Source organism: Raphanus sativus, chromosome 2 (genome assembly GCF_000801105.2).
Source record: "Raphanus sativus cultivar WK10039 chromosome 2, ASM80110v3, whole genome shotgun sequence".
Lineage (NCBI taxonomy): Eukaryota > Viridiplantae > Streptophyta > Magnoliopsida > Brassicales > Brassicaceae > Raphanus > Raphanus sativus.
The window spans coordinates 20342190-20354552 of record NC_079512.1 but is presented as its reverse complement, the minus strand read 5'-3'; the positions used below and the strand labels follow the sequence as shown (position 1 = coordinate 20354552).

General features: G+C 34.5%; 3 protein-coding genes and 1 long non-coding RNA gene across 4 annotated transcripts; all 4 read right to left on the bottom strand.

Moving 5' to 3' along the window:
* Nucleotides 1-3152: 3152 nt before the first annotated feature.
* LOC108843602 (histone deacetylase HDT2-like) lies at nt 3153-4548 on the bottom strand. The gene is made up of 3 exons (XM_018616831.2): nt 4475-4548; nt 3877-3947; nt 3153-3782 (listed from the first exon to the last, which is right to left on the bottom strand). The coding sequence occupies exons 1-3, from the start codon at nt 4485-4487 to the stop codon at nt 3285-3287; spliced, it is 582 nt and encodes a 193-aa protein (XP_018472333.1). The 5' UTR covers nt 4488-4548; the 3' UTR covers nt 3153-3284.
* Nucleotides 4549-5657: 1109 nt separating this feature from the next.
* LOC130507864 (uncharacterized) lies at nt 5658-6714 on the bottom strand. The gene is made up of 3 exons (XR_008942471.1): nt 6555-6714; nt 5974-6048; nt 5658-5872 (listed from the first exon to the last, which is right to left on the bottom strand). It is a non-coding gene; the product is annotated as an uncharacterized LOC130507864 (long non-coding RNA).
* A 198-nt stretch (nt 6715-6912) lies between these two features.
* On the bottom strand, nt 6913-9710 carry LOC108843600 (histone deacetylase HDT1-like). The gene is made up of 8 exons (XM_018616829.2): nt 9560-9710; nt 9192-9262; nt 8863-9121; nt 8252-8328; nt 7872-7964; nt 7541-7761; nt 7228-7446; nt 6913-7125 (listed from the first exon to the last, which is right to left on the bottom strand). Exons 1-8 carry the CDS (start codon nt 9570-9572, stop codon nt 7122-7124), a joined length of 957 nt encoding a protein of 318 aa, XP_018472331.1. The 5' UTR covers nt 9573-9710; the 3' UTR covers nt 6913-7121.
* A 346-nt stretch (nt 9711-10056) lies between these two features.
* On the bottom strand, nt 10057-12246 carry LOC108840862 (nucleolin 1-like). Its single transcript, XM_018613674.2, has 8 exons — nt 12086-12246; nt 11703-11773; nt 11277-11621; nt 11085-11168; nt 10950-11002; nt 10667-10867; nt 10447-10584; nt 10057-10367 (listed from the first exon to the last, which is right to left on the bottom strand). The coding sequence occupies exons 1-8, from the start codon at nt 12096-12098 to the stop codon at nt 10223-10225; spliced, it is 1050 nt and encodes a 349-aa protein (XP_018469176.2). The 5' UTR covers nt 12099-12246; the 3' UTR covers nt 10057-10222.
* Nucleotides 12247-12363: the final 117 nt, after the last annotated feature.

Here is a 12363-nt window from a genome sequence, read left to right as displayed (position 1 = left end):
GCTAGACGACTTAATTTAAGGTCGTCCGGGATAAGCAAGGTTTGACCAGAAAATTGGGAAAAATTCTGGACGACTTTGCTTTCCCCGGACGACTTTAAATTAAGTCTTCTGACGGGACGAATTTATATTATGTCGTCTGGTAAAAGTTAAATTATGAAGTTTTATTTTTCAACTACAAAACTAACCTAAGACGACTTACACGTAAGTCGTCTAGTTTAATAAAATATTGAAATTTTAACTTTCCCAGAGACGACTGAATTATAAGTCGTCCAGAAATAGTCAAAGATCTGACACGATTCGGTCAAATGCAAAACTAGCCTGTTTCTCGTAGACGACTTATATATAAGTCGTCTGGAGTGTTTATTTTCAACAAACAAAGCTGGACGACTTAGTTTAAGTCGTCCGTTTGACCAGAAGACTCAGCAGTAAGTCTGCTACATACAGAAGACTTACAAGTAAGTCTTCTACGCGAACAGATTTTGAAAAAATTCAAATTCGTACCTTAAACTAGGTGAGATGACTTCGTTTGCACACAGGGTCTTCTCCAACCACCCAGAACCTCAAACGAAAGCAACCGTAAGTCAAAACGAAAGAAATATGGCTCTGTCAACCATCGCCCATATTTTGAATCAAAAGCTTGAGTTTTTTGGATGAATATGGAGAGAAAGTGAAAGAAATGTTGTTTTTAGTTCATAACAATTGAAACAGAGAGAGTGTTAAGAGATTTACGTGCATTAAAGGGCATTAAAAGCTCCAAACAGTTCGTACAAGGTTGTTCCCACTATTCATGGCAGTGGCAATATTGTAAATACTTGAAGAAAATGTGGTTGAGACAGTAAAGAAGCCATTTTCGAAAAAAAAAAAGGGTTAATGGCATTTTCGTAGATAAAATGCAGATGTGGGGTTAAAAACTCAAATAAAAATGAGTCAAAAGAAAAGGTTAGTTTTGTGTTTGACTTCAAGTTTTGAGTCACTTTTGCAATAAGTCCTTATTTAAATTTTTAACTTAAACTTCAATCCGTAGCATAAAAACCTATCTTGACTAATACCACGTTAGGCAACCGTTATGTTGGATAAAACGACATCATTTATAATTTATAATAGAAGATATTTTATAAAAATTTACGTTTGCTAGGAATTGATCCCTAGGCCGACGGATATAATTCACTCTTACTAACCACTATGCTACAATGCTTCAAATGTTCTCTTACTAGTTTTAAAAGATCTATATTTTGATTTTTATATTCTAAGAGAAAATATTTTTGTTTACAATTTTTATTTAGTACAAATTATAATTGCAACAATAATTTATATATTTGAAGTTTTTTAAACTCTTAAAGTACTAATAAAACAAAAATGATATTTCATAAATTATTCAATCTAATTTTAAAATGAAAAATTTAAAATACTTATTTAATTTTAAATATTTAAATTTTGAAAAACTATATATAATAGTGATTATAATATTTTTCTTAAAAATCAAAACTTAAATTTTAAAATAAAAAATGTACACAAATCTAAATAAAATTATATAGTTTATAAAATTAAAATTGTATAGGTTTATATAAAATTATATAATAAAACACAAATTTTTATTTTAAAGATAAAAAATTATAAAATATTTCATAGTATTATATAATTAAAATTACATAGTTTTTATATAATTAAAAATTTATAGGTTTATATAAGTAAAATCACTGTATGAGTTATATAATAAAACTTAACTTTTTATTTAAAGCTATAAACAATTATAAAAAATGAATAGGTTTATATAATTAAAATCACTATTATATATATATATATAAGTTTAAATATTTAAAATTAGATAAGTATTTAAAAAATCTCATTTTGAAATTAGATTGAATAATTTATGAAATGTCATTTTTAGTTTTGTTTAGTACCGTAAGAGTTTAGAAAACTTGAAATATAAAAATTAGTGATTTAATTACAATTTGTACCAAATAAAATTTGTAAACAAAAATAAAATGTCTCTTAGAATATACAAATCAAAATATAGATCTTTTAAATCTAATAAAAGATCAGTTGAAGCATTGTAGCAGTGGTTGGTAAGAATGTATTTTATCCGCGGACCAGGGTTCGATTCCCAGCAAACGTAAATTTCTAAAGTAACCTCTATTACAAAACGACGCCGTGTTAGTCAAGGTAGCGACGAAGACTAGGCTGAGCTTCCGTCTGAACTAACATCATCCATCCTGCAAAGGCTAAGCGTGGTTGAGATATTGGAAAACGCTCAGAAAGTGTGTATGTCATGGCAGCGCGTTTGTAAAGAACCTTCTATGTGGAGGAAGATTGTCATGCATAACCTTGGAAACTTGTTGTTTGACCCGAGATCATGTCCAGTCACGTAGTGGGTAGTAGCTTAGGAGGCTTGGTTGAGATTGAACTCGACGTCTCGTTCAGCCCTCTGTCAGGAGAGTCTCTGGGAGTTGTGGGACAGTCTTGTTCTAATCTGAAGACATTGAAGCTAAGCCACGTGAGTAACATCCTTCCTTGGAACGAGGGATACGATGATGCTCTAGCAAGAGCTCTAACAATGCCTGGACTTCGCAATCTCCAGCTTTTCGGAAATAGCGTTGCGTCATGATGAGAGCATCTGAAAATATGAATCATATGATGAGAGCATCTGAAAATAGCGTCATGCCAGATGCTAGTTTTTATCATGACTTCGGAGGTGATTCTGACTATGGCATGTATGATATGTACGACGATCTGCCTTTCTAAGTGCAATATTTTCATTATCTCTCATTGGTGTCATGTGTCTTTTACTTTTAAAAAAAAACTCTTTTCATTAAATCTTTTTATCTAATAGGTGACTAAATAATTGGAAGATACCAAGGATGTGATTCAACCAAAAAATCAGGACACTATTCCATGGAATCAGTCAGAGATCAGAACAGTCTAAGAGATTTCAATTTTGTCACATGTTGTCAGTTTCCGGTTAAATTATTTGTTTAGTGAGATTATAAAAAGCTAAAACATACTTTTAACTTTTTAAAAATATTCTTATTACAAAACGACGACGTTTTATCCAACATAACGGTGTTAGTCAAGGTAGGTTTTCATGCTACGGATTGAAGTTTGTTTAGTGAGATTATAAAAAGCTAAAACATATCAACCATAAATTTCCTGCCATTAATTTTAACTGCATTGCTATCATTATCATCAAACAAGAGTCAAATATCAAAGAGCAAAACCTGCTGCAAACAGTTTTTCAGTTTCAATAACAGTTTTGTTTATTAGATCAAGGAGTAGTCGGAAAGGTGTCACTTCTTCTTCATCTCCAGAGTCATCTTATGCATCATCTCAATCATCCTCTTCAACATCCATCCACTAGGAAAACAAGTGCAAACACTCATTCCCTTCTCGTCAGAGCCTTCACCATCCTCGTCTGATTCATGCTTCTTCACTTCAACAGGCTTGGCCTTAGGTTCCAAGTCAGCCTTGACAACACTCAAAGCAGCTGCTCCAGCATTTCCATTGGCAGTGACAGTTGCAGGGACCTCCACATCCTCCTCCTCTTCTGAGTAGTCTTCTGAATCAGAAGAAGAGTCATCCACATTGATGTCGGGTGTTTTGTATCCAATGAAGTGGACACTTCCTCTCTCCAAGGAGTGGGAGAGCTCAAACTTCTTCTCAACGATGATATCAAGGCCGATCTGAGGAATAATCCCCTGAGAAAGAGTTCCAATCACAAGCTTCTTCCCATCAACATTCATGTACAAGCGAGCAGTTTCACCCTTCTTCCCATTACCAAGACATGCCTACACATATTTAAAAAAAAGGAAAAGTAAGAAACTGTAAAGAAAACTAATCATGAATCTTTCAGAACAGTTAATAACGATATTTGAAAGCAACCCGAGTAACATGAATGAGACCGTCGTCATCAGGTTTCAATTTAAGTGGTTTACCTGCCTTAACCTCAGCCCCTGTGAACATATCCAATAAAAAAGATCAACATGAGTCAGTTTGCACAGATCAAACACTAGTTGAATCTTCCACAACATCTAAGTAAACAGGTAATAACCAGGTCAGTGTGCACAGAACAAACACTAATTGTTACCACCAGAACATCTAAACAAAAGGTTATAACCACGACATAAACTTTAAGAGGACAAGCTAAAAGATTATGAGTTAGTGTGGACGGCGAACATTACAAAAACATCTAACCGAACTAAGTATTTACACATGGTTCAAGCAGGGACTCCTTGAGATGTTAGAGGCCTAAACATTTTAATAAGGTTTTAATAAAAAAATTCTTTTTACAAATTTGGGGGCGCTTTTCAGTGTAATTTTTTTTGAAAATTTTTGGGGCCCTAATCCAATGTTTCACTTTGCTATGCTCATGACCACCCATGCCAACAGGTTAGAACCGAGCATAAACTTCAAGACAAAAGCTAAAAGACGAATAGAGAACAAGTATGAGTTAATATACGCAGAGAAAAGATCACTTTACCCCAGAATTCCATTGTTGATTGAAGGAGTAAAGAGATTCTTGAGAGACAAACGAGTTTATGGCTACGGAATAGAAAGTTGCAGTGAGAAAGGCACAAGAGAAGGATAGGTTTTGGGGGTTATTTATAGGGGAGAGAGGTCTTTACAAAGCTAAGTCTAAACGGTGCCGTTTTGGGCTCTCGAAATATTATAATATTTCGTTCAAAAAGATTGGTTTAGGAGAAAATTCATAATTTTTTATCATTAGTTACATTTGTTGGTAAAGATTTAAACTTGTAAAAAAAGGAAAACTTGATTATTCCAGTGATAAAAGAATATTCTCATAAATGAATGATTAGCTTCCTCATTAGACGAGTACTAGATGACTTCCCGCAATATCGTGGATAAGTTGGGAAAAAGAAAACTTGATTATTCCACATATAAGATATTATTCTGATAAATCAAAGATTAGTTTCCTCATTAGATGGATACTAGATAATTTCCCGCAATATCGTGGGACAATATTATTTACACTACAAGAAAACATAAACATAACGACGATCATTTTTGTAGTATTTCCTTGTAAATAACCCTTTTATGAGGAAATAACCACGAAACATAATTCGTCGTTAAACGTCCGTCGTGGCACATTTTTCCTCGCCAAATCGTCGTTAAATTACGAGGACTAGTTTTGTCGTAAAAGACAGTTTAATACTTCATCGTAAAAGACACATAAGATCTCTTCGTCGTAAAAAACACGTAAGACAGTTTCCTCGTAAAGTCGTCGCTACCTTTCGTCGTGTAAACCATGTAAATCTTACGACGAATCTGCGAGTCTTTCGTAGTAAATTCCTAGTGTTAATAATAAAAATTAACTTTAAATTCAAAAGAAGCCAAAAATAAAACACATAATTGTAATAGATTATAGATAACGAAAATAAACTAATACCAAATCACAACAACTAGTTTTGTTAATAGATTCATAATTCACATGATCATATTATCTTTTCTTTTATAAAAATTAAAAACTTAAATTTTTAATTAGCACAAATAAAACAGATTTTAATAATGTAACTGAAAAATTCTAAAAAATAATAATTAAAAGTTACGTATTAATTCAATCAGTAGCTTAATCTGTACCGAATTTCAGGTTTTACCTAGCTTTCAAATAATTGTTTTTCCAAAAAATCAAATCTAGTACCGGTTCGACCATGGGTTTAGATCAGGTTTCAAGACAGCTAAAAATATACCGAAGAAGATACTCAAGACTAAACACGAGTCTCTGCTAACAAATTGAAATACTTTGTTTGAACCTGAAGCGACACAACATCGTACATTTCCCCAACAGGTGTATCCCAGGAGCCAATGTTGATCTTGTTTCCCGGAGAATCTGAGGTCTGAGCTGCTACCAGCAGAAGAACTTGAGGAAAATGGATACAACCCGGTTCGTTACATTTCTAATCTTTAATCCAGCTTTGTTACTCAACAAGTGAGGAAAATGGATTGAATCTGATGCATTACCATTTGCTCCCTTGATGATTACTTTTTGATGGTTCTGCTCGGTGTTGCTTCCATGCTAGAAAGGACTTCTCTAGTCTTGATTGTACATGTAAGTGAATAGAAGAAGCATATGAATACTAATATCGTCTAACCAAGGATAAGCAAATGATTGTACATTTACCGCTTAAAAGAGCAGAAGGATAACACATTTCAGAACCTCAAACTCTACTTAAGTCGGAACAATATATGAAAAATAAAATGTACAAAGCTACCCTGAGCCAAGTCATCCATATCTTCAGCCAAAATTAAAGGAGATAAAATAGTAAGATATATAAAGCCTACTGAATCGATCAAGATGGGAGTATCCATCACAAAGCTACCCAAACAGAGATGACGCAAATATTAGAATTTGATCCCTAAAAAAGTTCATAATGTTGTATCTAATACTCAACCTGCATTGCCAATTTCTTCATTCAAGAACACGCACTCCAAACTCTACTTAAAACATAAAATTCAAAGTTCCGAAACCTCACTTCATCAAAACTCAACATGCAGCTTATGGAACAAGAAACGAAGAAAGTAAGTATTAAACAGGGTCTTACGTCAGGGAAAATGTAGCTGGCCCATTAAAGAAACTCTTCAAGCTCCTCAACAACAGCTTTAGCGTTCTCAATATCATAGTCAGAATGATCAGGAATCGCTGGGTACGGTTTGTCGGTTTCCTATGTTGAATCCCAGGATCTCGACCTTCTTGAATCTCTTCGTTGGTGAAGAGTGTTAAGCAAAGGCTGAGGCTTTTGGTGTTTTATCTTCCAAAAAAACATTTTCAGATAATTAAGAAATTCTCCCCTATTTATTTATTAATTGTTTTCGTTTCGAACCAATTTGGTATAAACGCGCTTAGTAATTATCCATTGTTTTAAAATGTTCTCTTGTCCAATGTAATAGGTGACTAAAAAATTGAAAGACACCATATATGATTGGACACCATAGGAATTTCTTGTCATCAACTTTTTTTATTTGACGAACACATGAAATATGCTACATAAATTAGTCAAATAAAAAAGGTTTGATGCAGCTGATAGATAAACACAGAGTAGCACCAAAGACCAATATTAGCTGCGGTTCGTCTGTAAGGGATGATGCCAAAAGGAAGTAGACGGTGAATCTCACCTGCAATATCAAAATAAAAAATAATGACAAAGTTACTTTGTTAACAAGAAACAAAGAGTTGTCATTATCAAAGAGCAAAATCATGTGTGAGTGGGAACTTACCAATAATAAATACGATGCTTTTTAATCGAGGAGGGGTTGCGAACAGGGGGGGCTAGAAACATTTGACAGCGATCACAACCATGAAAGTCAATAAAGCCACAGTATTCGTCTCTACGACAAGCCATAGTCACCTCAAGCTCCTTTCCTCCCATGTAACTTCCATTTAGTTCTAACGCCTTCTCGTTGCCTTTAGCATTTCTCAGATCAATGAAAGCAAACCTGTTATAAAAGAAAAAGAGAATCAACCTTCTTCAAACTTAATAGAGAGTTGTCACGAAATTGAGGGAAGGGGGGAGAGAAACAAGTCACAAACCCCAAGGGAAGGTGGTTTCTACACTCAAAAGGAACATAAACCCTAGTGACCTCTCCACAAGAAGCGAAAAAGTTGGTCAATGCATTCTTGATTTCATTCCTAGGTCGCAGATTTTCAAATCCTTTAACGAAAATGGTTTGCTCATTGTTTCCCTTGGCTTCTTTACATCCGAAATTGCAAGAATCTTCTTTCTCCTCATTGTCCTTTGGGGCTTCTTTCTCCTACAGAAATGAAAACACATCAGATATATATATGGTTTTAAGCATATCATTTCTCAACCTACAAAATAAACACAACCAACCAAACACTAGTAAACAAACTTAAATGAAACCTCTGGTAGATCGGCTTTTGTCAATAGAATCCGTTGCAGCGTTTTCACAGCTTCAGACAGCTCTTTGATAGATTTATTCATTTCTTTGATTTCCTGCCATTGGATTATAAAAAACTAATGAACCCATATCAAACTCATTGGTTATTTGTCAAAAGAATGAAACATCACAACAAAAAGTCAAAAATTAAAAAAAAGGATAATTATGTAAGTTTTCAAGGCAAAAGACAAAACAAAGGTTCAGCTAAAGCTACATAAACCTCACAAATCAAGCGAATCTGGACTGCTTGTTGCTGTCTTAGTAGGTAGTTTTCATTTTAATAAACAAGTAGTTAGAGGACATACACTAGGAAAGCAAGAACAAAGGTTCCACAGAATCTAACCTCAGAATGTTCATTGTGTATTTTCTGCTTCTTCAGATTTGTTTTGCTCTCTAAACAAGGTTGTAACACGCTCTTACCTAATAAATAGAGAGACAGAACAAAGTGCAAAAATAACTAAAGGATTCAAAAATCATTATATATATATATATATATGTGTGAATGATACTTATGAAAAACAAACGAAATTAGTATATAGAAAGTTAATTTTTAGAATGATAAGTCATAACCATTTTAACCTTTGTAAATAATGTTCAAAGCTACTAGTGCTATGAATCATCTCTAGGGTTCTATCATGGTATTGACCTTTATACTTTAACCTTCATAACAAAGGCTCAAGCCATCTAGATTTATAAGTTTGAAAGAGCTTTTGAAGGGTGTGGTGTGCCTGACTTCTTCTCTTATATAAGAAAGAATTGAGATTTTTCTTAACCCAAAGAAACATTTATGTTTAGTCATTGTTACAACTTCTATTAAAGAACCATATGTGCCCCTTATCATTCTAATTATTTGTCATAGTTATACACTTAATGCTCTATTGTCTCGTATAACCAAACCAAACTAATGATTCAAAAGAACAAGGAGCAACGAAGTAAGAAGTTGATATCTTTCACCTGTATTGAAAGAGACAGACACTTTGGAAGATTCATTAGCCCTCTTCTTCTTCTTGTTGCGCTGGTGGCCAATGAAATGGACATATCCTCTGTCCAAGCTATGGGAAAGCTCAAATTCTCTGTCGAAGAGGAGATGATCAAAGTTGATGTGAGGGAAGCTATCTTGAGAGAGTGTTCCGAGGAGGAGTTTCTTGTCATCAACGGTGGCATACAAGAGGGTAGATACTCCCTCCTTTTTCGCTTTTTTGCCAAGAGAAGCCTATAAATATACAGGAAGGGGATATTAGATGAGAACCTTGTAGAATCGGTAACTAGTAACAGAATTTAACCTGAGAGATGTGAATGAGACAGTTTTCACCAGGCTTCACCTTGAGAGTCTTACCGGCCTTAACTTTAGCTCCTTAGTAGTTAAATTCCACAAAGAGAAAATCAACATCAATCAACACAGGACTAGCTACCAGACATAAAAAAAAAAAAAAAGAATAGATTCAAACAGGTTGGTTGGGTTTTGAAATGGATTTTGACCTACAAAGAATATAAACATCGTAAACTAAAGAGCCTCTAAACAGATTGTATCCTTCATACTGACAAAAATAAAAGCAGAGGAACGCCAGATATATGAGACAGAGATGAAACTTTGTTGCAAATTGATAGATACAAGCCGAGATAAGACATAGAGAGAGAAGTTTGTCTTTACCCCAGAACTCCATTGTTGGAATACGAGAGGAAGAGAGATTCGAGAGGAAAAGAGAGTTTAGGGTTTCTGCCAACTGGGGAAGAGGGAAGAAGAGAGTCCGGTCTCCTTTAAGGATTTTGGGAACCACCTACATACGACGCCGTTTCATGTTTCTTGTTAAATGGAAATTTGCGTTTTTGGAAATTTTAAACAATTTAAATTACACACTGATTTTTAAAGTTTATGATTTTTACGGATTTTCTCTTCTTCTTTTTTTTTTTGGTTGCAATTTTGATGTTAAGCAATTGCTGAGAGAAGTGAGTCTTGCTTGGTTCCTTTGAGCTAAGATGCCTCGTCAGTTTACACACCAAAATCAATTGCGGAAAGATTGAATGGTGGAAACCAAAAAAAAATTATTCAAAATTTTCAACTTCACAGAAGAAAAAAAGCAAAATCCGTTATAAACTATGAGATAAAACATATGTATATATCAGAGAGGAGTTTTGCATTAGACGGTGAGAGGTCAAAGGTGTTTCTCATTTTTTCGTTACAAAAAGATGTCAGGGAGATAAAGCGGTGGAGTAACATCTTTACATCAACTAACCAAACTAGTAAGAAAGGATAATCATTTCCATTTTTAACAACAACAAAAAGATGTTGCGCATAAGTTAATAACTCTTAACTCTAACCTTCAGATTCCATCAAAGCTCTAAAAAGTCTACCTCTAGGAGTAGCAGTCTTAACACAGATTTGCGCGTCTCCCATGATAGTTGAATCCATGCTTAACACCATTTCTTCAGATGTTATGTCCATGACTATGTAACCAAACCTATTGGAAGAAAAAACAGTCAATTGCAACTAATTATGAAAAAATCACAAAATTCTTCAGATTTTTTTTTTACACATACCCTAGCAAATTTCCTTGCTCTTTAGGCAAAATTATCTTCTTCAGTGCTCCACATGCTTTAAATTTGTTCTTAATTTGTCGCTTAAGATCATCTTCACGCAAATCACGGTTGAATCCAGAGATGAAAAACGCACGTAAACTGTCCACCACCATTATAGATCAAGTTCTATATACCTAAAAATTTCAAATATGACAAAATCGAAGAAAAAAAAATTAGATACCTGCCAAGTGTTCTATCAAAGAAAACACGAGAGTTGCCCATTAGATGACCATTCAGTTTTCTTGCCAGTTTTAATTCTTGAATAGACCGGAACTCGATATGAGCTTCAAGGTGCGTCATGCCCTCCTCATCCACCGTCGATACCAGCTGAATATTATAATTACGTACTTGCAAATTGCAATTATCTTGGAAGAATTTTGTACTGCAAAAAAAAAGATAGTAAATTTTTAAGATCAGTAAATACAAGATACTGCATATATATATAAAATCCAATTTAGACTTACATATCAGCTCTGGTGGATTCCAAGGGGAGATTACTCATAATCAGGAGTGTGGGCTAGAAAGAAGAAAAAACAAAAACAAAAAAAAAGTTTTAAATAAAAATTGACTACGAAAAAAAGTCGAATCAGGAAACTAACCGAAAGGAATTCCTCATCTGAATCTGTTAGGTAGGGATCCACGCGAGGATAAAAGGGAACTGTGGTTAGAGCTTTCGTAGATTTCTATATATTAGAGAAAAGTTTTAAACATTAGTTAACTAAATGCAACAATAAACTATTTAAACCGCTAATAATAAGGGGAGATGAGAATTAAAGAAAACATATTTATACCTCTGCCACCACCGATTCCTCTAGATCCTCTTTTGTTAGTAAGAAATCATCTGGAGCACTAGGATACATCATTTGTTTTGCAGAGCAGACCATCTCTGCAAATGCCCCCTCATCTGAAGCAGGAGGAGGCTTGGACCTTGTGGAAACTTTGGATTTGTATCCAGTGAAGTGGACAGATCCTTTATCCAAGGTGTGGGAGAGCTCGAATTCTCTGTCAAAGAGGAGATGATCGAAGTTGATATGAGGGAAGCTATCTTGAGAGAGAGTTCCAAGGAGGAGTTTCTTGTCATCAACGGTGGCATACAAGAGTGCAGATACTCCCTTTTTCCTTTTACTAAGGGAAGCCTATATGGAAGAATATTGGCAAAAATGAAGAGACTTTGTTACAAAAATTTAGAATCCTGGTAACTAGTAACAGAAATTAACCTGAGAAATGTGGATGAGACAGTTATCACCAGGCTTCACTTTGAGAGTCTTACCCGCCTTAACTTTAGCTCCTTAATTATTACATTCAAAAAAAGGAGAAAATCAACATTAATCAACAGAGGAGATAACTACAAAAAGATAAGCTACCAGGACATAAAAAAGAACCGATTCAAACAGGTTGGTTGGGTTTTGAAATGGATCTGACAGACAATAAACGAGCATCAACATCGTAAACTAGAGAGCCTAAGACAGGTGTAACAGATTGTATCGTTCATATAGTCAAAATAGCAGAGGAACACCAAATGTATGAGACAAAGATGACATTTTGATGAAAATGAGTTGATCCAAGCCGAGACAAGACATAGAGAGAAGTTCGTCTTTACCCCAGAACTCCATTGTTCGAGTACGAGAGGACGAGAGATTTGAGAGAGAAAAGGGAGTTTAGGGTTTCTAATTTCTGCCAGCTGGGAAAGCGGAAGAAGAGAGTCTGGTCGCTTTGCCCCCCATATACGTCACCGTTTGTTCTTGTTCATCAGCTTGAATTTTGAAAGCGAAGCGAACCTAAACCGGATGGTTCGAGCATATGTATTAATCAAAGTCTTTGGATAACTTATTTCGTTTTGGTTTGATTCGGTGTTCAATCATATTTAATTGCATGTCT